General features: G+C 45.1%; 4 protein-coding genes across 7 annotated transcripts in view; 2 read left to right on the top strand and 2 right to left on the bottom strand.

Annotated features, from left to right (window-relative positions):
- The window catches only part of SPRED3 (sprouty related EVH1 domain containing 3), a 22,160-nt gene extending 21,146 nt beyond the window's left edge, over positions 1 to 1,014 (bottom strand). Inside the window, exon 1 of the mRNA XM_042439091.1 lies at positions 910 to 1,014. The gene's annotated coding sequence lies outside the window, so the exon portion shown is untranslated. The remainder of the gene's footprint in view (positions 1 to 909) is intronic.
- GGN (gametogenetin) lies at positions 1,009 to 7,670 on the top strand. 4 transcript variants are annotated; one of them, XM_042439035.1, is made up of 4 exons: positions 1,009 to 1,142; positions 3,179 to 5,332; positions 6,516 to 6,715; positions 7,484 to 7,670. In XM_042439035.1, exons 2-4 carry the CDS (start codon positions 3,407 to 3,409, stop codon positions 7,614 to 7,616), a joined length of 2,259 nt encoding a protein of 752 aa, XP_042294969.1. In that variant the 5' UTR covers positions 1,009 to 1,142; positions 3,179 to 3,406; the 3' UTR covers positions 7,617 to 7,670. The 4 variants fall into 4 exon arrangements, with proteins under 4 accessions (XP_042294969.1, XP_042294967.1, XP_042294971.1 ...); XM_042439033.1 differs by having other exon boundaries at positions 3,179 to 5,455; XM_042439034.1 differs by lacking the exon at positions 1,009 to 1,142 and adding an exon at positions 1,191 to 1,235 and having other exon boundaries at positions 3,179 to 5,455.
- Positions 7,671 to 8,510: 840 nt separating this feature from the next.
- On the bottom strand, positions 8,511 to 16,353 carry PSMD8 (proteasome 26S subunit, non-ATPase 8). The gene is made up of 7 exons (XM_042439114.1): positions 16,049 to 16,353; positions 14,164 to 14,236; positions 13,283 to 13,385; positions 12,175 to 12,340; positions 11,578 to 11,678; positions 10,473 to 10,581; positions 8,511 to 9,158 (listed from the first exon to the last, which is right to left on the bottom strand). Exons 1-7 carry the CDS (start codon positions 16,334 to 16,336, stop codon positions 9,021 to 9,023), a joined length of 978 nt encoding a protein of 325 aa, XP_042295048.1. The 5' UTR covers positions 16,337 to 16,353; the 3' UTR covers positions 8,511 to 9,020.
- Positions 16,354 to 16,413: 60 nt separating this feature from the next.
- Positions 16,414 to 21,095, top strand: part of LOC121915552 (cation channel sperm-associated protein subunit gamma-like) — a 30,051-nt gene continuing 25,369 nt past the window's right edge. The window contains exons 1-5 of the mRNA XM_042439878.1: positions 16,414 to 16,538; positions 18,095 to 18,331; positions 19,075 to 19,128; positions 19,851 to 19,995; positions 20,677 to 20,800. Coding sequence (XP_042295812.1) covers positions 16,527 to 16,538; positions 18,095 to 18,331; positions 19,075 to 19,128; positions 19,851 to 19,995; positions 20,677 to 20,800 — 572 coding nt within the window. The 5' untranslated portion in view covers positions 16,414 to 16,526. The remainder of the gene's footprint in view (positions 16,539 to 18,094; positions 18,332 to 19,074; positions 19,129 to 19,850; positions 19,996 to 20,676; positions 20,801 to 21,095) is intronic.

Below are 21,095 nucleotides of genomic sequence, written 5' to 3'. Positions count from 1 at the left end.
ATAATAATAATAATAATAATAATAATAATAATAATAATAATAATAATAATGTAAATAGTGTTAGACAGTGGATTTATACTGAAGCATAAGTCTGACTGGTTACATAGCACTGATGTGTATGTCAACTTATGGAGACCCCATGAATTTCATAGGGTTCTTTTAGGTCCTAAGAGATGCTTTTGCCAGTCCCTTCCCCTGAAATGCAGTTTACAGTGTCTGCTATTGGTTGATGGTCTCCCATCCAAGTACTAACCAGTGCTGACCCTGCTTAGTTTCCAAGATCAGATGGGATCCGGTGCCTTTTCAGTGTTTAGTCTGACAGCCTTGATACAGCCCCTGTTTATTTTACCTGGTGTGTGTTTGTGGGGAGAGACAACTTTGAGTGCATCCAAACTACACAATCTTATCACTTTTATCCCATGGCTCTGTCATACAGGGTCCTAGGATTTGCCAGTTGGGTGGCAAAGGATTTTAGGATTCCCTTACAGAGAACTCTAGGGCCTGTTTATAAAGACTTCTGAGTCCATCACAAAACTACAAATCCCAGGATTCTGTAGGAAGGGGCCATGGCAGTTAAAGTGTGTAAACCAGTGATTCCCAGACTTTGGATTTCCAAGTCTTTGGGGACTTCAGCTCCCAGACGACCACAAAGTCCCAAACACTTGGAAGGCGAGATAACATAACCCCAAATCCACAAAACAGTATAATAAAGGTAATAAAAGATATTTATTTGCAAAAAGAATGGGAATCACTACTAATAAACAATAAAGGATGATGATGATGATGCAGACTTATCTGAGATGGATTTTGTCTTGTTTTAAGATAGGGAAATGATATTTATTCCTGATGCTTAGCTGAGAGCAAACCCCACTGACTTGTGTGCACCCAACTCTGCCTGCCTAGGGTTACCTTCTTCTTCTCCAGCCTTGCAAAGGCTGCCTGCTCCAGGAGGAGAAGCCTGCCCCTGGCCCTTGCTTCCCTGCAGGAACGAGGAGGAGGAGGCGGTGGAACGAGGCCGGTTGGACCCGTTGCAGCATCATCATCATCATCATCACCAGCAGCAGCAGCAGCATCCTGAGCGCCGCCCCCGGCTGCTCCTTCCATTCCCCAGCTCCGCCCGGGAGCAGCCGCGAAGCCAGGCGGTGAGTGGGAGGGGCCTCGGTTTGGAGGGGAGGGGCTTGCCCAGGGAGGGGGCGGGGCCACCCTGGGGCACAGGTGGAGGTCTAGTGGGTCAGGTAAGGAGGGCAGCAGGGGAGGGCAAAAGGTGGAGGAGATGGGCCCAAAACACACACTGTAGAAATAACACCCACTTTGGCACTGCTTTAACTATCATGGTTTAATGCTCTGGGATGCTGGGAGTTGTAGTTTGTTGTGGCACCAGAGCTCCCTGGCAGAGAAGGCTCAATGGACTTTAGATGTGGTTTTATAACCCATGTTTGTATATATAAATGGATATAAATCATCTATGCATCTATAATAAATGTATAGATACAGATATGTATGTATTTACACACACAATGGTATATAAGTGTAGTTTAGATGTGGTTTTATATAGCCATACACACACACACATTACACACACGGGTATATAAATGTAGTTTAGATGAGGTTTTATATAGCCACATTTATACATACAGTATATAAATGTGTGTGTGTGTGTATGTATATATATATATCACATCTAAACTACATTTATAAGCCTGTTTTTGTGAGTGTATAAATGTGGGTACAGTATATAGAACCACATCCAAACTACATGTATATACCCATGTGTGTGTTCTACACACACACACACACACACGCGTGATGTATATATTACACACACATGGGTATATAAATGTAGTTTAAATGTGGTTTTATATACATATATATATATATATATATATAATATATAAACACTGGGCATTCGATAAATGTATTGTTTAAAAAAATGATGTAGTTTATATAGCCACATGTAACATATATAATGTGTGTGGGTTGTGTGTGGTGTTGGGTTTGGGTTAGAACACACACATGGGTATATACATGTAGTTTGGATGTGGTTCTATATACCCACATTTATACACTCACAAAAACAGGCTTATAAATGTAGTTTAGATGTGAGAGATATACGCACACCCACCATCAAAATCAAGTTTTGCTTTTGGAATTTACATTATTTGTGACTATTTTCAAGCCATGGATGGTGGAATCGTGGATAAAGAATCTGTGGATATGAAGGGCCAACTGTATGTGTACAGATATGTGTGTGTGTATGTGTGTAAAAACAAAGTTTTAAGTTTTAGAGCTCCTTAATGCTAATTTGTTTGTTGTTTGTTTTTAAAAATTCTTGCTTTGCGCTTTTAGATTGTATGCCATAGGCAGGTTCTTTTGACGATTATGTAAAACGCCATGTAAAATTATATAAGTACACTGATGATAGTAATAATAATAATAATAATAATAATAATAATAATAATAATATGCCTCCTTCTGGCCTGTAGACTTACAGTGACCCCATAGATTTTATAGCAAGGAATTTCTTGGGCAAGGAATACTCAGAGGCGGTTTTGCCAGGTCCTTCCTCTGAAACAAGATCCTACAGCACCAAGTATTCATTGATAGACTCCCAAACAAGTACTAACCGGGGCTGACCCTGCTTACCTTTCAAAATCGGGTGAAATCTGGGGCCTTTAGAGTCTTTAGGAGGCCTGGTGGCGCAGTGGTTAAATGCCAGTCCTGCAGTCACATGGTTGTGAGTTCGATCCCAGGGTGCCAAGGCTGACTCAGCCTCCGTAAGTCAGTAAAATGAGTACCCAGCTTGTTGGGGGCAAATGGTTTACAGATTGTAACTCTCACAGATGCCCACTGTCCTGCCCAAGTATCCTCCTGGTCATTGTGTTCCCTCACAAGGATGTAGCTTCTATGCAAATATAGATCAAAGCCATTAGTAGACTTTTGTTTGAACTTCAAGCTACTTGTGTTGTTTTTGGAGTCAAGTCTCAGTTCTTAGGGAAACACACTTGGACAAGAGCACATTTCTGCTACTCTGCTGGTTTAAAGCTAGACCCTAACATGTTTGGCTTTATTTTGTTTCCTGACGAAAGGCTGAATGAAGCCATGGGAAACTTAAATCACCCTACAAGGGACCCTTCTCCCCATTGCATTTTCACACTCTTTATCTTTTATCTGTTTCCAGGATGAATATATATAATGGGCAATGTCCAATCAGAAGCCACACAGGAATCAGAGTCTGCCAAAGACGGGGAGGAGAAGGCCCACCCAGACAGGAGCAAGGTTCAGAGTAGCGCTAAGCATGAGTCGGGGAACCGGTCCCCCTGCCCTCAGCCCCCTGAGCAGAAAGCGGCCAGTCAGCCACTGAGCAGCGAACCAGGGGGGAGGCGATCGGCAGGCCGGAGCATCCGAAATGGGGAAGAATCACTCTAAGAAATCCAAGCTCAAGCTCTCCTCCATGTGGGCCCAGAACTCAGCCAGTGGTGGGATGAAGGAGGCCAGCCTGTGCGATAAGGACACTGGGGCGGAAAAACGGGGGCTGGCTTGTCTCAGCCGAGCTGACCTCCAAAGCGGACAGAGCTTGGGGACAATCCTCCAGGAGGAACCCAAAGGGTTGAAGGTAGCCCTGAGACCTCCTCAAGTGGCAACCTCTGAGAGAAGAGACTCGGGTGCCAGAAGAGGATCAGCAAAAGGGAGGGGCAGGCCGGAGGGTGGCCACCCAGACAAGAACGCGCTGCTCCAGCCAGAGAAATTGCCAGTTCTGGGCCAAGCCGCAGACCCACCCAAGGATCTGGTGGAAACGGAGGCCCATTGGGTTCAGCACATCCGAGGCAGCGCTAAGGAATACCTGGATAATGAGGAGTCAGAATCTCTGCCTTCGGCCAAGAAACAGGCAGCAGCCGTGACGCACGGCACAGAATCATCACAAATAACTGAGGAAGCCTTGGCGGGCCCTACGTCTCCGAATGAGAGGAGCACAAGCCGGCCACCTCCCTCCAGCAGCACCGTTGTGCCCGGAGGGAAGAAGGCCCTTCTGTCGTGGGGAGCTGGCCAGAAAGAACAAACAGGCCAACAGGACAGTGCACCTGGGAGTGATGGCGACTCTAAAGGCCTGGCCTTGGCTCCCCAGCCGCCTGTGGAATTGGCAAAAGCCTCAAGCAGCCCCATAGAAATGGCTCAAGCTTCCAGAAATGAGGTAAAGACCGGGGAGAAGAATGAAGACCTGGGAGCAGAAGCAGTCAGTTCAGAGACGATGCAGGAGCTGCTGGAAAAAGGCATCAACTTCCTGTACAAGGTGACAGTCCAGCCAGGGCAGTGGCCACACAGCATCAAGGCGGTCAAGCAAAAGCCCAGTGTCATCTCGTCTGGCATCTCCTATGCCGATGTCCTGAAGCAGTGCCCTCAGAGGAAGTCCCCCACCAGTGCGCCAGACATGCCTAAAGCACTACACCCTCTTACAACGGCGAGCAAGAAGCTCCCATCTTTTAAAGGGTTGGAGAGGGGCAACCCAGAGGACCTCTCTCCACTCAGCCAGTTGTTCTTGGAGCACTTCAAGAAAGTTCCCCCAGCTAAGGAATCTGCCGCCTCCCATGCGCCTAGTCAGCCAGTAGTCACATTCTTTGATGAATTGTCTCCCAGCAATGCCAAGCAGACCGAATGGCAAAGACCCCGGCCACCAACTCCATACCCTCAACGCCGCAAAGCTCAGGGCAGAAAGCTACCCAAGTTTGGCACTGCCGTGTCACAGGTCGTTGCCTTCCTAGGGAGTGACCCCAAGTGTGATTGGTTTGTACATGATGAGAGCCAGGCCTCCTCGGAAGAGGCCACAGTGGCAGTGGAGGAAGGGGGCAAAGACCATGCTGACCCAGCTGGTGAAGGAAACAAAGGGACAGAGGAAGCACCAAGCTCTTCTCTATCTGTTGCCTCCCTCTCCTTGGCGAGGGAAATGGCAACAGAAGTGGATGCAACTCCCCAGAGGTTACGAAGAAGGCCACAGGGCATGGAAGAAGGTGCGAAAGAAACAACTCCAGTCAAGATAGCTCCCTATAGCACTTCCTGGAGCGTCAGTTGCTCACTGACGCCTACTGAGTCTCTCCAAAAGGAAGAGCAAATTGTAGTGCCACTGCTAAGTCCAGTCCCACATTCGCCGAGGGAAATGACAGAAGTGCCCAGCCCTGTTGTCTCCACCCCACTGTGTGGCCCCGTTGGACTGATTCCGGATCAGAAAGCACCAGCCACGGCTCAGGCGAGACCCAAGACCCGAAAGCAAGGCCCTGCCGCTCCAAAGTCTAAAGAGAAACTCAAACCTCCAGGGCAGCCCAAAGTTAAGGCACCTAAGGTGAAAGGACAAAAGCAGTGGCCCCGGGGTTATGGAATGGCCTCCCCACTGAGATTAGAAGGTGTCCCTCTCTTTCCACCTTTTGAAAAGGTTGCAAGACCTTTTTATTTCGGTGAGCCCTTGGTGAGTCTGGTTCCTTTGGCTAAGTTTTGTTTCTTGTCTTGGGTGTTACTATCCAGTTGTTTTGACCTTGTCCTTTGAGGATATTTTAGGATTATTTTGACCTTTACCAGTCTGTTTTTTTCATCCTGGTTTAGGAAAGAGCTTGGAACACTGTTTTAAAAAACAGGTATGCCAGCAGTGCCATTTATAAGAAAGCAATACATTAGTTTTTACTTATAGGCTGTTTTCACAGCAGAGGCAGCCTCCTATCCCTGTTGCAATTCACTAGACAGTGGGAAGAGGAAGTACTATATTCCTTGGAGAACCAGAGTTGGAAGAGGTCCATAGGCCATTAAGTTCAACACCCCCCCCCATGGAGACACTCCAGCTAGAGACTCATCAGGTAGATATCTAGACTCTTTCTGAGGATTTCTAGAGACCCTCCCACCACTCTAGATAATTTATTCCACTGCTGAACCACTTCTACAAGTCAAGAGGTTCCTTCTCATGTTCAATTGAAATCTATCTTCTTGTGACTTAAAACCATTAGGTCTGGTCACCCACTGGCGCACCAGAGAACAAAACTGTGCCCTCCTCTCTGTGACAGCACTTTATAAAGAGTGCCATCACATCATCCTAGTTTTCACCAGGATGAACATGCCCAGCACCTTCAACCTTTCCCTTACATTTGGTTCTCCATGTCTCTTATTCTTGTTGCTGTTCTTTGACCCCATTCCAGCCTGTCTATATCCATCTTCAAATGATGTGCCCTGAACTAAACACAGTTTTCCAGATGAGGTCTGACCAGTGCAGTAGAAGTGTAATGGGGACAGAAGAGAGGCCGATGTTGCACAGGTGTCTCTCTCCTGGCTGTTGATGGCTGTAGCTATGCCCTGCAAGGCTTGGCAGGTGTTTGGGATGACTGGCAGAGCTGCCTATGTGATGAAGGGTCTTGTAAAGTTACCTTAGTACCTTAGAAAAACAGGATGTTAGTAATAAACCAAACTTGTCTGTCAGTTGTTTTGTTGCGGGAAGAGCAGTTATGCCAGGGTTTTAAGCAAGGACGTCCTCTTTTGTCCAGGAGACACCTCTTTATCTGGAGAAACCAGACAGCACTGACCAGGATGAAACCCTGACCCAGGGCAGTCCTGAGCAAGATCGAGAGGCTGACCCATCTCCAGTGCATCATTGGCCAGCTTTCCAGGTGGCAAATTCCTGTTCCATGAGGTGCTACTGTAAACACCGAGATCAGAGGAAGCTGCCCAAGAACGTCATGGCTTGGTGAGCAAGAGGATGCCTGGAGTACCTATCTGGCAGAGAAAAGTGGGGTCTCTGCATCACAAGTGATCCATGCAACTCAACAGTCATGACTTCCACTGAAGAACCCTGAGCACTGTAGTTTGAGGAGGATGTTGGGAAGGGTTTGATGCCTCACAGCCCATCATACCCTACCCAAGCTACAGTTCCCAGGACTCCCAGGGAAGGTTGAACATACATGCCAATGTTCAAAGCCAGTTTAACCCTATCCTGTGCAGTGGAGTTCAAAGTCTGCAAGAGTTAAACATAGATGTACTTTTAACAGAAATTTGAAGCCAAAAGAAAAAAAATTAAAGGGAAAAATTGTTATTTTACAACTGGTTTACAACTCCTAAAGGCTATTCTTGCACTCCGAGGGGTCATGGATCACAGGATGACAACCCTGTTTTGCATCATGCTATTGAATATGCATAGGCCCCACCAGATGTGCTACACTACAATGCTCAGAAAGTATGCTGACTAGAGGCTTATGAGAATTTAATTTGACACACCTAGGAAGTCCCAAATTGGGAGTGATTTTAAGTAAGATCTATTTTTAAAAATTAGGGTGCTCATGATTAATCGAGCAGATTGCAAGTGCCCCAAACAACTCCCTTTAGTAGCTACTGCAACTTTTAAAACAACCTTAAGAGCAATCAGCTATCCTTTGCAGTTGTGTTTCAGTGAAGCTTTGCACAGAAGTTCATCTCCTCATTCCCACTCTGCTTTTCTTTCCCACCCCTTTCCCTACAGGCTCAACCCTTCTACCAACCACTTGGCAGAACCACCCTGGGTTGCCACTGCCATGCTGGCTGTCTCACTCGTTGCTGGGACCAAGTTCTGCCTGGACTCTTATGACCAACAGCATGTCACCAATGAGGACTGAATCTCCCTGCCCCTTCCCCAGGCCTAATCAGCAATAAAACATGTATGCCATCAGCTTGACATTTGGCTTTGTTCATGCATTGTGGCTCACCAAGGCTTTTCTTGCTATTGTTGAAACCAAGGGCAACTCCCAAGCTTTACAAAGTGGAAGCTGTATGGCACGGGTGGGAATCACTCAGTCTATGGAGGGGGGGGGGTTTGCAGGACCTCCAAAGGGGTATTTCATTCCTTATAGTTCTTTCTAGGGTTTTAAAATGTGAAAACTTGCGTGGGAGCGCAAAAAATATGGATTGGGAGCTTCCACATCTTGTTTTTGCACCCAAAACTCCCCCCTTATTTCAAAATTGATGTGACCTTCAGTTCCGGTTTAATTTGGAGGGCTGTCAGACTGGAGAAATGCCACCCTGGACATCCAGAACTTACTCATCTCTGAATGGCCTTGGTTGGCAACTCTATTTCAAATCAGCTAGGCCTGATTGTGCATTAATGCTGCCCCTGCCAACCCAGGTGAAGGGCTCTTTTAACCCATCTCTTTCGTGTAAGACACAGAGGTTATGACAGAGTTATGCATTTAAGTAGCTCAGTCCCACTTCCCAGGCATCACCTTGTTTGTCCAGGCATCTTGGCACTCAAAAAGTACATCAGCACTGAACATGGAGGTTTGTCTCTTATCACTGCTGGTAGTCCAACAAATCTAGGTCAGAGAGAGAGAATCTCAGGCAGCGTTACAAACTAGGGTTAGTTCCAAATGGAACTGGATGCATCCAATCTCCTTGTGTCTGTGCAGGGGGAGGGAGGAGGCAGCTTCAGAATTCCAGTTCATCTGCACCACACCTTCTAGCTGAACCTTATCCTCTTCTAATAACTGTAAGGTAACTTTATGACAACCAGAAAGTTACACTTGTAGAAGAAATTGTGTTTATTTGCTTCACCTACAGCCATCCCTTTATAGTGGCACACAAACAGGTGATAGATAGGTATCAAATAAAAAAACTCAACCCAAATCAGAAGTTTGAACTTAGTTCTGAAGCTTTTTTAAAAGCCCGTGCTGACCAGAACGCAGAGAAAAGTCTGTTTCCAATGCAACCAAAAGCTCTTGCGATTATTTCTGAACATTTGCAAAGGACAACTTCATAAGTGACACCGGGCATTTATGAAAGGTAGCTTCCTCCCTATGGTCAGCAAGTTTCCTTTCATATCCATATTCTTCCCAAGAAACAATGGAACTCTTAATGACACATGGATGGGCCTAGCTTACATTTACTATTGCATCCAAGAAGAAATAGACATTCACAATCCCACCCACCCAATCCATAGAAGTAAATGGATCAACCAGCTGGATGGGAATTAGAGTAAACAGGGGAAGGAGCAGGCCACAGTCTCAACAAACAGGAGTAGCAACACGCTAGACAATCATCTCCAGCTGCCGAGCGTATTCGATAACTTGTTTGGCTAGCTCTGTTGAAGGGATGGTGGCATCTTCAAGTTTCTGCTGCTGACCAGTGAAACAGTAGTGGTTGTTTGGGCCCAGGACCCAGCCACGCTGAAAGTGGAGGAAATACATTTTTGAGAGATTGATACAAAGCCAACATCAAACACTCCAGGACTTGTTTTCCAGCAATGTGTTCCTACTAATGGCACAACTGTATGCTCTGACACAGCCATTAAAAAAGAACTACAGCAACAGAAAATTCTCTGCACATAGTGCAAAATACCTGCAGTTTTTGCATGATTATTGATTCTTTTGAAATATACTATCATAATGGAGATTTTTTAAAATCCATGATTCTGCCTCTCACCTGGCATGAATACATCGAGATGAATTCTAGACAATGGGTACTCACCCACCTCTAAAAGCCCCATCACATGCATGCTGACTTGAGATTATATCGTTTGCTAACAAACAAGTAAGTACAAAGTACAGCTAATGAAATAGAGCTCCTTATTCTGGTACCAGAGGAGAATGTTTGACCCTACCAAATACTTTTCAGCTGGCATTCCCATCAGCTCCAGTCAGAAGAGAGATATAGTTTAACAGGGTTTAATTCTAAAGGGCTACACATTCCTAACTCTGTTCTAGAGCATGACGGATGTATAAAATGGAGCCATCTTTTACTTCAAGGAGAAAAATCCAAATGCTTAACAGAACAAGTGCCATCTTTGGAATGCTATTTGTTTGAGCTTTTGTGATGCAGTAGAACTGCTTTTTAATAACTGATTTGGGAACTGTATAGATGTTATTGAACTGCACCTGACCACTAACTGATGGCTAGGCCTGCTAGGACCTGCAGTCCAACAATATCTGAAAGGCTGCATGGTTCCCAGCCCTGCCTATAACATGGGGCATCTCTCACTCCTAGAGTTTAAAATGTCTTCATATCCATTGCAATAAACCTTACCTTACTATTCTTCAGACCAGGATGGAGAACAGTACTCTAACATTTAGAGGACTATCTATTCCCCATTCCTGCTTTAGGTTAAATTAATACAGATAATGAGTCAGAGAGATATTCTGGAAATCTTGCTGGTATGAACACACAGTGACTCAACTGTCAGTGCTCAAAACTGCACCGATTCACTGATTAATCTGCCTTCTTATCCAAAAGCATTCTCAAATGGAGAACTAATTCCATGAGGGATGCCAGTGAGCAGGCCTCCCTGAGTTCCATAGGACAAGGTTTTGTTTCCACAGTGGGCTGTCTGGTGAGGCCACTGGGCTAACTTCAGGTGGACACTACATTTACCAGACCATTTTCTAAAATGGCTAAAATACAGGGAGGGGGAGGAACCATTCTTACAGATAACACCCCAAGGAACACAGCTCAAACAAAGCACAATCCCACCTGGGCAACCTCACCTTCTTGGCATAATCAGTCATCTTCTTTGGGGTGAAGAAGAGCATGCGAGTGGCTTCATTGAACAGAATTTTCTCATAAGCCTTCTCAATGCAGCTGGCAATTTCATCCCTGGTTTTGACAGAAGAAAAACACCAGAGCAGTTCACCCAGGCTGAGACTCAAGAAGCAGAATCCAGCCATTATTAAGCTGGTCAAATGGTGTCAGTGGGCTAATGCAGCACATGCTGAATTCTCTTCCATCAAAACAGATAGTGCTGCAAAGCACCCAAGCTGTTCGTGGCAGATTGTGCCTGTCCTTAACAATGTTTCTATGGGGTTTAAGGTGTGCTAAGTATTTTCTGTCAATACTCCTTGAAAATCTCCGCAGCACAGGTCAGTATCTTTATTACACTACAATAACAAGTGGAGGTGGAATAGAGATGCTACCACATGGAAACACTGGCTGGAATCCTGTTTTATGACATAACTGAACATAACTAGAGGTTACACTTCTGTGCATCTTGTTTTGGACAGGACAAAAGGGGCTACTCACTAGGCCCTTGTGTTCCATCCTAAACTTCTCCATTATGGCAAATGCCAACCCCTGGAGAATGCAGCTACAGCTGTGAAATGGATGGGGGAGATAACCAGGCAGTGGGGATTGCCTCTCATCTCCAATCAATGAATGGAGAGGAGGTGCAGAATTGCATGTAAGAAGTGTTAAGCTTTGTGTGCGGGATGCAGGATCTTGGCCTGTGTGGTAGAAAGGTTTTACAGGTTTTCAGCTGAGGAAGACCATGTTCCCTGAATTCAAATTACAAGTATACTTCAATCTTAAAAGGTTGATTGAGTGGGCAGAGAGACACATGCATCCTTGGGGGAGCCCCCACCTTGAGTTTCTAAATACGTCACTGTTCATTCATCATGTCTATGGGATGGTCATGAGTGAAATCAGAAACTCGTGCAGAAACACAGCAGACAGCTTCACCAAAGCTGGGCAATTCTGGGCTAAATAATCCAATCACAGCTGGTACTGTGGTTTTTGCAGAATCAGGCACTAGCTTGGTGAGAGGCCTGCACAGGGTTTCAATATTGCTTTGAACCATCATAAGAAAACATGACTAACCTGACAGTGTCCAATAATATGTCAATGAAGAAAGCATAGCTCTCTGCTGGGATGTTGCCTTTAGCAAGGAACACTTTGTTGTAACTGCCTTCCATCAGGTACTGTGGAGAGAGGAGAAAGGAGGGAAAGCACACACATTAAATGCATCAGTCACCTTTCCAGGAAAACTTGCCTAAAATATATATACAACTGTTAACAGAACAATACACATGCATGCATACTTTCCCCAAGATGTCTAAAGCCATTCAGAAGATTCTTACTAGCTCTCCCTTTCCTCCCTTGCTGTCCCTTATATCTGGAACTGTCTTGAGCAATAAGTATGTGACTCCACCTTCTTTCAAAGCCCACTTTTTCTGTAAAGCTTTGGGCAGATTACTTAGGGTAGAAAAATAGGAATGTGACTTTTTCAGTTATGGGTGCTTGGGGATGAGGTGCATTGAGGGGGCAATAAATAAAGCCCCCATATCAAGTCCACTTAAAAGTCGGTATTTATATATAACATCTACAGTACATGTATATAATAAATAAGAATTTGTTTTACATGTGTAAGGCAAAGCCTCTGATTTAACAGTGTTTAGGTAGAAGAAGAGAAGTTACCTGCTCTAGAGACACAGGGTGCTTGATGTAGACATTGGTTTGAATTTCCTTTGCTGGCAGCCTTTCAAGCTCAGTGTGAAACTCAGCAACACGGTTCTGGGACAGCAGGAAGAGAAGGTTCAAGCCCAACAGTTGGTGCTTGTAAGCTGATTCTGGTAACTCGTCTCTGAGGTGAAAAGGAAGCACAATGAAAGCCACAGGATTATGTGGGTCTTTAAGCAAGAGGGACACAAGAACGTAGAAGAGTTGGTGCAATATTCAAGCCAAACAAGTGTTTCTCTCTATCCCCCAGTCCAGTTTCATGAGCTTATCACCTGAGTGTTTCCCTACTGATTCTCCTGGAACCCTCAGCAACTTTCACTACTATCAACTAAAGTAACTCAGCTACACTTTTGGGACAGGACTTTGAGGACACTGTTTTACAACCATTCTGGTCCTTCTTGGAGTGGAAGGTGATGCTGGGGATTCCTATTCAACAGGCTGGCTGTAGGCTTTTGGGGCTGCTCAGGTCTTGATTCTACCCCATTCCCATGCTCCCATGAAATCACTGGGAGAAGTTGTTTGCAGAGTTAGGGTTTGGTCAGAAATGGCTTGGATGAACGCAAACAAACTGAAGCGTTAAAGGCATGGTCAGTTAAGAAAGAGAAGGGCTGAATTCTGTTGACTGTAGTTTGCTGTAGCACCAGAACTCTTTGTCAGAGAAGGCTAAACAGCTCACAAAACTACAATTCCCAGAAATATATAGCTATTGCAGTTAAAGTGGTGTCAAACTAGTTTATTGCTGTATTGCGGATGAAGCCTCAGTTTTCAGCATTTTTACTATACCAGAAGCAGGGGCTGGGATATTGCTCTTCCAAGCTTTAGAGCAAGAGTGCCTGGATGTTTTAGACTACAGCTCCCACACTCCCTTATCACTGGCTCTTGTGGGTGATGCTGATGGGAGTTATAGGCCAAAGCTTTTGCGGGCAGGCAAACATCCTCCACATGTTTTTCAAGGTAACATTTTTAGAGCTCATTCTTTTATTTTTTGAGTTTTAGTCTGACCCAAAGCTTTGAAGATCCTAAGAATAAAGCAATTCACTCAAGACCGCAAGGCAGGACTGCTTACTTGTAATCAAAATAGTAGCACTTGAGCTGAGCCATGTATCTCTCAAAGGATGGGATGTCTTTCTTCAGGATGCTCCACTGAGCTCCAATTTCGAGGATGTCTCCTTGGATGGCAGGAAGAGGAATGAAAGGCAGAGTGTTAACAAAGAATATTGGGCAGTATTTGGTTGGAGCAAACTAATCAACCCAGTATATCCATTTGGTGATGCTTGCTGCCCTTCAGTCAGGTTAGAGTGTGCAATAGGAGAGAAGACAGAAGGGCAATAAACGAAACTGTTCAACAGATAAAAGCTAAGTGACTGAGCTACATATCTGGAAGACCATAGGTTGTCTTATCCCTCTGCTATGAATCCCCTGGGCCAGCCATTTTTGACGGGCAGGGGAGGGCTCCAGGTCCTATTGGATATCAACACCCAGAAGTTCCACACATACTGGCTTGGGGATCTGACATCCAACAAGCTCTAAAGCCTTCCTGGCAGAGAACCACTGCCCTAGGTGGTCAGCTCCCAAACCTCCTACCTGGGAATAATAGTAGCATCTCTCACCAAGTTGTTGTAAGAGAACAAGATATTGCACACTTAATATTTTGGATACCATATAATAGCTAAAGCCAGGGTCCAAATCGAGGATCATGATGCAGCAACTCTGGTCTGGCTAAACAGTTCTGCATCATCAGGACCTTGGATGACAGATTGCCTGGGGACCTTCTATAATGGGCCTTGAATACCACAAAGACAGGTTTTAAATGTAACAAACACATTTTGTTCAACAGCTTAGAGATAAAAGGTCTTTTCCAAGCTGGGGGCCAGATGGAGAGGTTGGGGATGGAAATGTTGGTTTGGATTCATCTGCCAGACCTGTGCATGGGTTGGCCGTACTCACTTGCCAAGATAAGCTGCTGTTTAGTCAGTTTCGAGCCTGTCGTGGGCAGGAAGTTGAGTTCAAGCAGAGCTAACTGGAACAGAAGAAAAAGAGAGAGGTCAAACACAGGATGTAATAGCAACAACCAACACTTGCCCTGCCCATCCCACAGGTTCCCAGGACAAGTCGAGGAAGTGCGCGATCACAAGGTGTATTCCAATTTGAAGGCTCACAATTCTAAACAGGGAACACAACCCACTGGCAGCTGTGAGCCCTCCCAAGCAGATTTGGCCAGAAACCTTTCACAAATGCCCTTCTCCTCTTAAAAGAAAGCAGGCTTTTGACTATAGGTCACTTCATGGAGGAGAAACTTAGCATTAGAAAAAAAGCTAAGCATCCGTGGGACTCCAAGTCCTTCAGATTAGTCACCAACTAAACCCTGACCTTGTCCAACCAGGTACTGCCTACCTTCTCCAGACTGTGCTCCTACCTCACACAGACCTGGTTTTGATCGCCTCTTTGAGGAACACTGATTTTCTACCTTTGTGGAGCTCCTTCTACATTAGCTCCTCAACTGCTCAGTATGTTAATATGAATGTTAAGCAGCCTGGTGCCTTCCAGAGTTTAGGGACTACACTTCCCATAAGCCTTAGTCAAGGATTACAGGAGCTTTGGATCCACTAGGTTGCCTAGTGTTTTCTAGATTAGACCCATTGCAGTGAAACAGAGCCTCCATATTCAGAGGCAACACTCTCTTAATTACAGTGTGTTGGGTATGACACAAAATGGAGGCAATGAACTTAATTAATGCAGTTTGACACCTCTTTAACTGTTGTGGCTCCATCTCATGTCGTTTCTTGTGGCACCAGAGCTCTCTGACACAAAGGCTAAACGACTCACGAAAACGACAAAGCGCAGAATCCCACAGTATTGGGCTCCAGCAGTTAAAGTGGTGTGAATCTGCATTAATCCTGCCATCTAGATGTGTAAGGTGAGTTGGGTTTGGGCCTGCTAAGCTTCAGCGTTGTCAGATTTTAACAACCCGACTCAACCTGAGAAGTGGCTCAGGCCACAAAAGCAACACCAGGGCTGAGTCATTTGCCTCCCTTCCGGCAATGAGGCCTCCTCTGGTACTAAAGGCAGTGAGTTTGTTTTCAGTCTAATGGATGTTTGTTATTGTTGTGTGCCTTCGAGTCGTTTCTGGTTTACGGTGGCCATAAGGCAAACCGATCACGGGGTTTTCTTCACAGGGATTGGCTATTTTTGCTATTGCTGTCCTCTGAGGCTGAGAGAGTGTGACTTGCCCAAGCTCACCCAGTGGGTTTCCACGGCCAAGCCGGGATTCGAACCCTGGTCTCCAGAGTCGCAGGCCAACTCCCAAACCAAACGCTGGCACAATGGGACACGCACCACATTAAAAATGATGGATGTAAGTGGCACATTAAGAAGCTCCTAGCCACCACCTGCCCTTCACCCATCACCCCCCTTTGCACCCCCTCTTCCACAAATGGTGGTTTCTAGTGCCTCCAAGGCCCCAAAAGGGAGGTTTCAAGTGCCCCCATGTGGGGGTAGCCTTCAAACCTCCCAGCTCCCCCCAAAGAGCAGTTTTTAGTGTCCCCCCTTGAGGAGAGGTTTCTAGTGCCCTCAGCCCCACTGAAAGGTGGTTTCTGGAGGCCCCAGCCCCCTTGTCTAGCGGTTTCTAGCGCTCCCAGGTCCCCTAAAGAGAGGTTTCAAGTGCCCCCGTGGGGGGGTTCAGACCCCCAGCTACCCCCAAAGGGCAGTTTCTAGAGCCTCCCAGCCCCCTTGTCCAGCAGTTTCTAGCGTCCCCCCTTGAGGAGAGGTCTCTAGCGCCTCCTGTGGGGCGGTTTCCAGGCCCCCCGGAGAGAGGAAGGAGGGAGCGAGGCACCTTGAGCCTGGCGAGGAGTTCCCCGCACTTGCTGAGGCTGAGGTTCTTGCGGTTCCACTCGGCCCTCAGCTGCTCGTACATCCCGCTCGCCTCCTTCAGCCCGGCCCCTGACGCCGCAGCCGCCTCCGCCCCGTTCAGCACCGGCATCCCTCCTCCTCCGACAGAGCCCGAAGCCATCGCCGCCATGAATCGGCACCCGTTCGCGACACCCGCCGCCCTCGCTTTACGGCCTCCGCGCGGCGCGGTCTCCCCGGAAACGCCTCCAGGCCTCAGGCCCCGCCTCTTCATCCCCTCGATGACGCGCCAACGACGGTCCCGCCCCCGATTGGCCGGCCACGCCCCCTTGGAGCATGCGCAGAAGGGAGCAACCGCTGCGAGGCGCCAAGCAACGCCTCAAAGAGGAGGAAGAGCCAAAGGAGGAGGAGCCACTCTCGCTTTGACCCTCCCTCGCCGCCGCTGCGAAAGGTCCCCTCACGCTATGGATACATACGTGTGTTTGTATATATGTGTATACACATACACACAAACGTCCCCTCACACTATGAATATATATGTGTTTGTATACATACACATGAATAGGTCTCATACTACTCACACATAAAAGGGTCCCCTCAGAGTCAGACTATGAATGCATATATATATGTGTGTGAATACATCAAAAGGTGTGTCTGTATATATATATATATATATCTGTATATGGGCACGCACACACACAGAAAGGTCCCCTCAAGGTGACACACACATGCATATAGAAAAAAATCCCCTTAGAATATATGTGTGTGGGTGTATGTACAGTATATACACATATATGTAAAAAGGCCACCTCAGACCATGAGCATACACACAAATGCATATATAAAGGTATATATACACACACATACACAAATAGGTCCCCTCACACTGAATATATATATATATATACTGTACACACATGCATATATAAAACGGTCCCCTCAGGCTATGTATATACACACACGCATACACACACACACACATATATGTATATATAACGACCCTCAGACCATGAGCATACACACATGCACACATTAAGGTGTGTGTAAACACACACACGCACATAAGTCCCCTCAGACTGAATATACTGTACACACATGCATATATAAAAATGTCCCCTTAGAATATATGTGTGTGTCTGTATATAAACACACACATATAAATACATATATAAAAAGGTCCCCTCAAACTATGAACATACACACACACACACAAATACACATAGATATAAATAAGCCCTCAGACTCAATATATATACACACATGCATATATATAAAGGTCCTCTTAGAATATATGTGTGTGTGTATATGTGTGTGTAAATATATATATGTATATACACATTTCAGACCATGAGCATACACACATATAAAGGTATACACACACATAAATGAGTCCCCTGAGACTGAATATATACACACATGCATATATAAAAAGGTCCCCTTAGAATATATGTGTGTGTGTGTGTGTATACACATACATACACATATATAAAAAGGTCCCCTCAGAGCATGAGTATACACACAAACACATACAAAGGTCCACTGAGAGAGAGAGACAGATAGATGGAGGGGCAATGGGTGCGCAGTGCGCAGCCTCACTTGGACTCAGAGAGTGAGAACAGTCAGCCCTCCATTCCCACGGATTCTGCACCCACAGCTTTAAAACGTTCCTCAAAGTAATTAATTCCAATCAGCAGGTCTTGTATTTTCCCATTTTAATATAAGGGACACCATTTCATTACCCCATGTTTGTATATAATGGGCCTTGAGCATCCGCAGATTTGGGGATCCTCAACGGCGGTCCTGGGACCAAACCCCGGCGGATACCAAAGGCCCACTTATAGCAAACAGGAAAGCTCATGCTGCCAACTTCTGTCTCTCCGTTGGTTTCAAAGGTGCAACAAGATCTCGCTACATGTAGTAAAGATGTAGATATGCACAAAGAGTGTATCCATGCTGCACCTGTGCACTCGTGGAGCCCAAAGGGTCAATTCAATAAGAACCTGTGCTCCCTGTTTATTTGTTTATTTCACAGGTTCCCTTGCAAGAAGTCTCTGTCATGCGGGGGTTTCTTCTGGCCAAACTCTTCCTCATCCTCCTGCACACAAAATGCGCCCTTTTGACAGATTGCACATGGAGAGCTGTAGTCAACAGATTTGAAAAAGTTGGTGAGGACCGGGATATATTCATGCAGCAGCATGAAATTAAGAGCGTAGAGGAGGTCTTCAAGGAACTGGTGGATTCAGCTATAGACCCCGATGACAAAAATGCAGTGAGTATGGCAGCTGGGTTTGGGAGAGGAGAAGGATGTCTTGTGCTCCTATGCGCAGAAGGGTTGCTAGGGTTCTATAGTACTTCCTCTGGAGCTGTTGCCACTCTGTGCCATAAGCCATAAAGCCATGGAGGGAAGTGGGAGGTAAGAGCAAAGTTCAGCTCCAGCTTTTTGTTCTTGTTGCTGGAAACAAGCAGGACGCGATCCCAAATTATTTTCCAACCCATGTTGCCCTACAGTTCCTCCTCTGAAGTATATTGTGTCTGATCCTTCACATAATACACTATTTTGACAGAATTTTATGCTACACTAAACAGAGTACATCTCAAACCAAGAAATATTTTGCTTAAACCAAGGTGTTTGACTGCATTTTTTCCTATTCTGTTCCCTCTTCTTTGAAACATAGAAAGGGATAAGAGAAAAATCACAATGATATGTGATTGGAGCCTTAAACCTAAATACGCCGAGGACACCAGGTCCCAGCAGCTAAGCAGGCTCATGCATGCTTAGTACTTGGAAGGGAGACCACCAGGGAATATCAGGTGCTTTAGGTCAGTGGCTTAGGCATCTCAGGATACTCTCCAGTATAAAAAGATGCTTCAGGTTGCGTTTATTCAGGACTGTGATTAAACTGGTACACCAGTTAACTAGAATTGTAGGGGATTATTCTGCAGAGACCTGTGGTGAAGATGCTCAGTGTGGTTTTATCAAATTGCTGCTGAAATAACTCTCCTTTTTTGCAGAAATACTATGGATTTCCATACTACTTGAAAATAAACCTGACCTGCAGATCATTGGTAAGGGCAAAGCTGCAAACTTGGCAAACGCCTACCTGGTCATTGGCTGGAAGTGAGTTCAAATTTAAAGGGTGCTTTAATCCTGAAACTCATCTGATGTTTCAACATTGCGCAGAACTGTAGTGCAAATCCAATTGATTTGAAGCTACTGCTTTTAAATGGTATTGAGGTTATTTTAACAGTTGAGTTTCTATATTGTTTGCAAACAATAATGACCAACATTTTAATTTTTTCAGTTTTCCAGTACTGTATGGAAAGATTTAATGTTGAAGGTTTCACTTCTGTTAACATATGCTTTTTATTGTTGTTGTTGTTTTAAAAGATAAAACTGGTTATTTATTTTTAAACAAAAGCCAGAATGCAAGTGGAACTGTTATTCTGAGTTGTGATAGAATCACTCTAGGCCTCTCCAAGAGTTTCGTGTGATATCAAAACACGCACAAGCTATTGATGGTATAGATTTTATTGATGAGTAAATAATGCAGCTGTTGTTTTCAAAGCAGAGAAAGCTCAGCTGAGAATTCCCTCGCAGCAACTAGTGGGCTGTGGACTGTCACAGTTTCCTTGCCTTAACCTCCCTTACACTCAGAGACACTCAGCTTTTGTCCCTGGCTTATATTTTTGTACCCAAGCTTCCAGAAGTTCTAAAAAGGGACATCTGATGGATGAAGAGATGGCCCATTAACCAGCATGTTAATGTTGGCACTGCTCTCCCCTTCCAGGCATCAGAAATGGCTATCCGGACAGCTCACTACAGTGGGATGAGACCACTTGTGACAGTCAGTTTTGAAGAACCTGCCCACTCTGTGCGTCAAAAACAAGAGCAATTGGAGATTGAAATGACAGCAGCTCCTTCCAGGATGGGAGGTATTTTAGGATTTTAGATTTTAGATCAGGGAAACAGGCAGAATAGGAGGAAGTGCCTGATTAAATGTAATTTGCAGCATTGCTTAGAAACAAACCACAAATCCTGATGTGTTAAAGTTTCCAGCAAGGAATTTAACATTCCTTATCTTAATTGTTGAAATGCCAAAGAGTGCTATTTCAATGCTTCTTGTCATTTGTGTTTCCACACAGCAGTTTGACATCACTGTAAATGCCATGCTTCATTACTGTGGAATCCTGAGATATGTAGTTTTGTAAGGTATTTATGTTCCCTTTCAGACGGCTCTGGTGCTACACTAGGCTCCAGTTCTCATGATTCTGTAGGATAGAGTAATGATAACAGAAGCAGTGTCAGATTGCTATAATTCTGTAGTGTGGTTACGCTCACATACTTACAATTTATCGGCATTTTCAGCAATTCCAATATGATATTTTAAAGTTTCACAATTTAATAAAATAATTAACAAATAAAAATCTTGAATTTTTTAAGGTCAAGTAGTAATTAGTGTTTTCCTGCAGTGACGGAAGACCATTTTTAATGGGCTGCTCCTCTAGTTGCTCTGACAGGAAACTTCTCCTGCTCATTGCTGGTGGCTGAAGAAATGGTTGTTTGCATGTCTGTGTGATGTGAACTGTTTTCTGAGCTTCTTCTATCTCCACAAGCTTGTGATAGCGAAGAGGCTTGCAGGATGTGCTGGTACACACCGATGCCCTACATGAATGGCAGTGTAGTGATGGATGTGACGGTGACCACCAATACCATTGGCCTTCCTGTTGATGCTAAGAGGTGAGAGAGATGCTTGAGTTTGTGATGCAACCTTCATTTTATAGCTCGAAGGACTTTTCTTACTGGTACTGATAGATGGCCAGTTAAAATGACAACATGGAATATTTTTTTACAATATATGACCACAGCAGCAAGATTACATGTAGGAATCATGTAGTCTTTCACGTGTTAGAAAACATGCAGGGGTAGCTGTAGCAAATCCAAACAGTGATACCTTTGTTGGCCAACCGAAATGCACAATATACTTGCCATGAAGCTATGGAGCTTTGAAAGCTTGCAACAAATATATTGTGCA

This window comes from Sceloporus undulatus, chromosome 9 (genome assembly GCF_019175285.1).
Source record: "Sceloporus undulatus isolate JIND9_A2432 ecotype Alabama chromosome 9, SceUnd_v1.1, whole genome shotgun sequence".
Lineage (NCBI taxonomy): Eukaryota > Metazoa > Chordata > Lepidosauria > Squamata > Phrynosomatidae > Sceloporus > Sceloporus undulatus.
The sequence above is the reverse complement of the archived record's forward strand: the minus strand, read 5'-3'. Positions and strand labels throughout refer to the sequence as shown.

Excerpts from the sequence above, each read along its gene's own strand:
- PSMD8 (XM_042439114.1), bottom strand. The coding sequence starts at position 16,336 with ATGAAGAGGCGGGGCCTGAGGCCTGGAGGCGTTTCCGGGGAGACCGCG. Across the intron at positions 13,386-14,163 it reads ACAGCAGCTTATCTTGGCAA|GAGACATCCTCGAAATTGGA; the intron begins GTGAGTACGGCC and ends CTGCCATCCAAG. Across the intron at positions 9,159-10,472 it reads TGACTGATTATGCCAAGAAG|CGTGGCTGGGTCCTGGGCCC; the intron begins GTGAGGTTGCCC and ends CTCCACTTTCAG.
- GGN (XM_042439033.1), top strand. The coding sequence starts at position 3,407 with ATGGGGAAGAATCACTCTAAGAAATCCAAGCTCAAGCTCTCCTCCATG. Across the intron at positions 5,456-6,515 it reads TTTATTTCGGTGAGCCCTTG|GAGACACCTCTTTATCTGGA; the intron begins GTGAGTCTGGTT and ends TCTTTTGTCCAG. Across the intron at positions 6,716-7,483 it reads CCCAAGAACGTCATGGCTTG|GCTCAACCCTTCTACCAACC; the intron begins GTGAGCAAGAGG and ends CTTTCCCTACAG.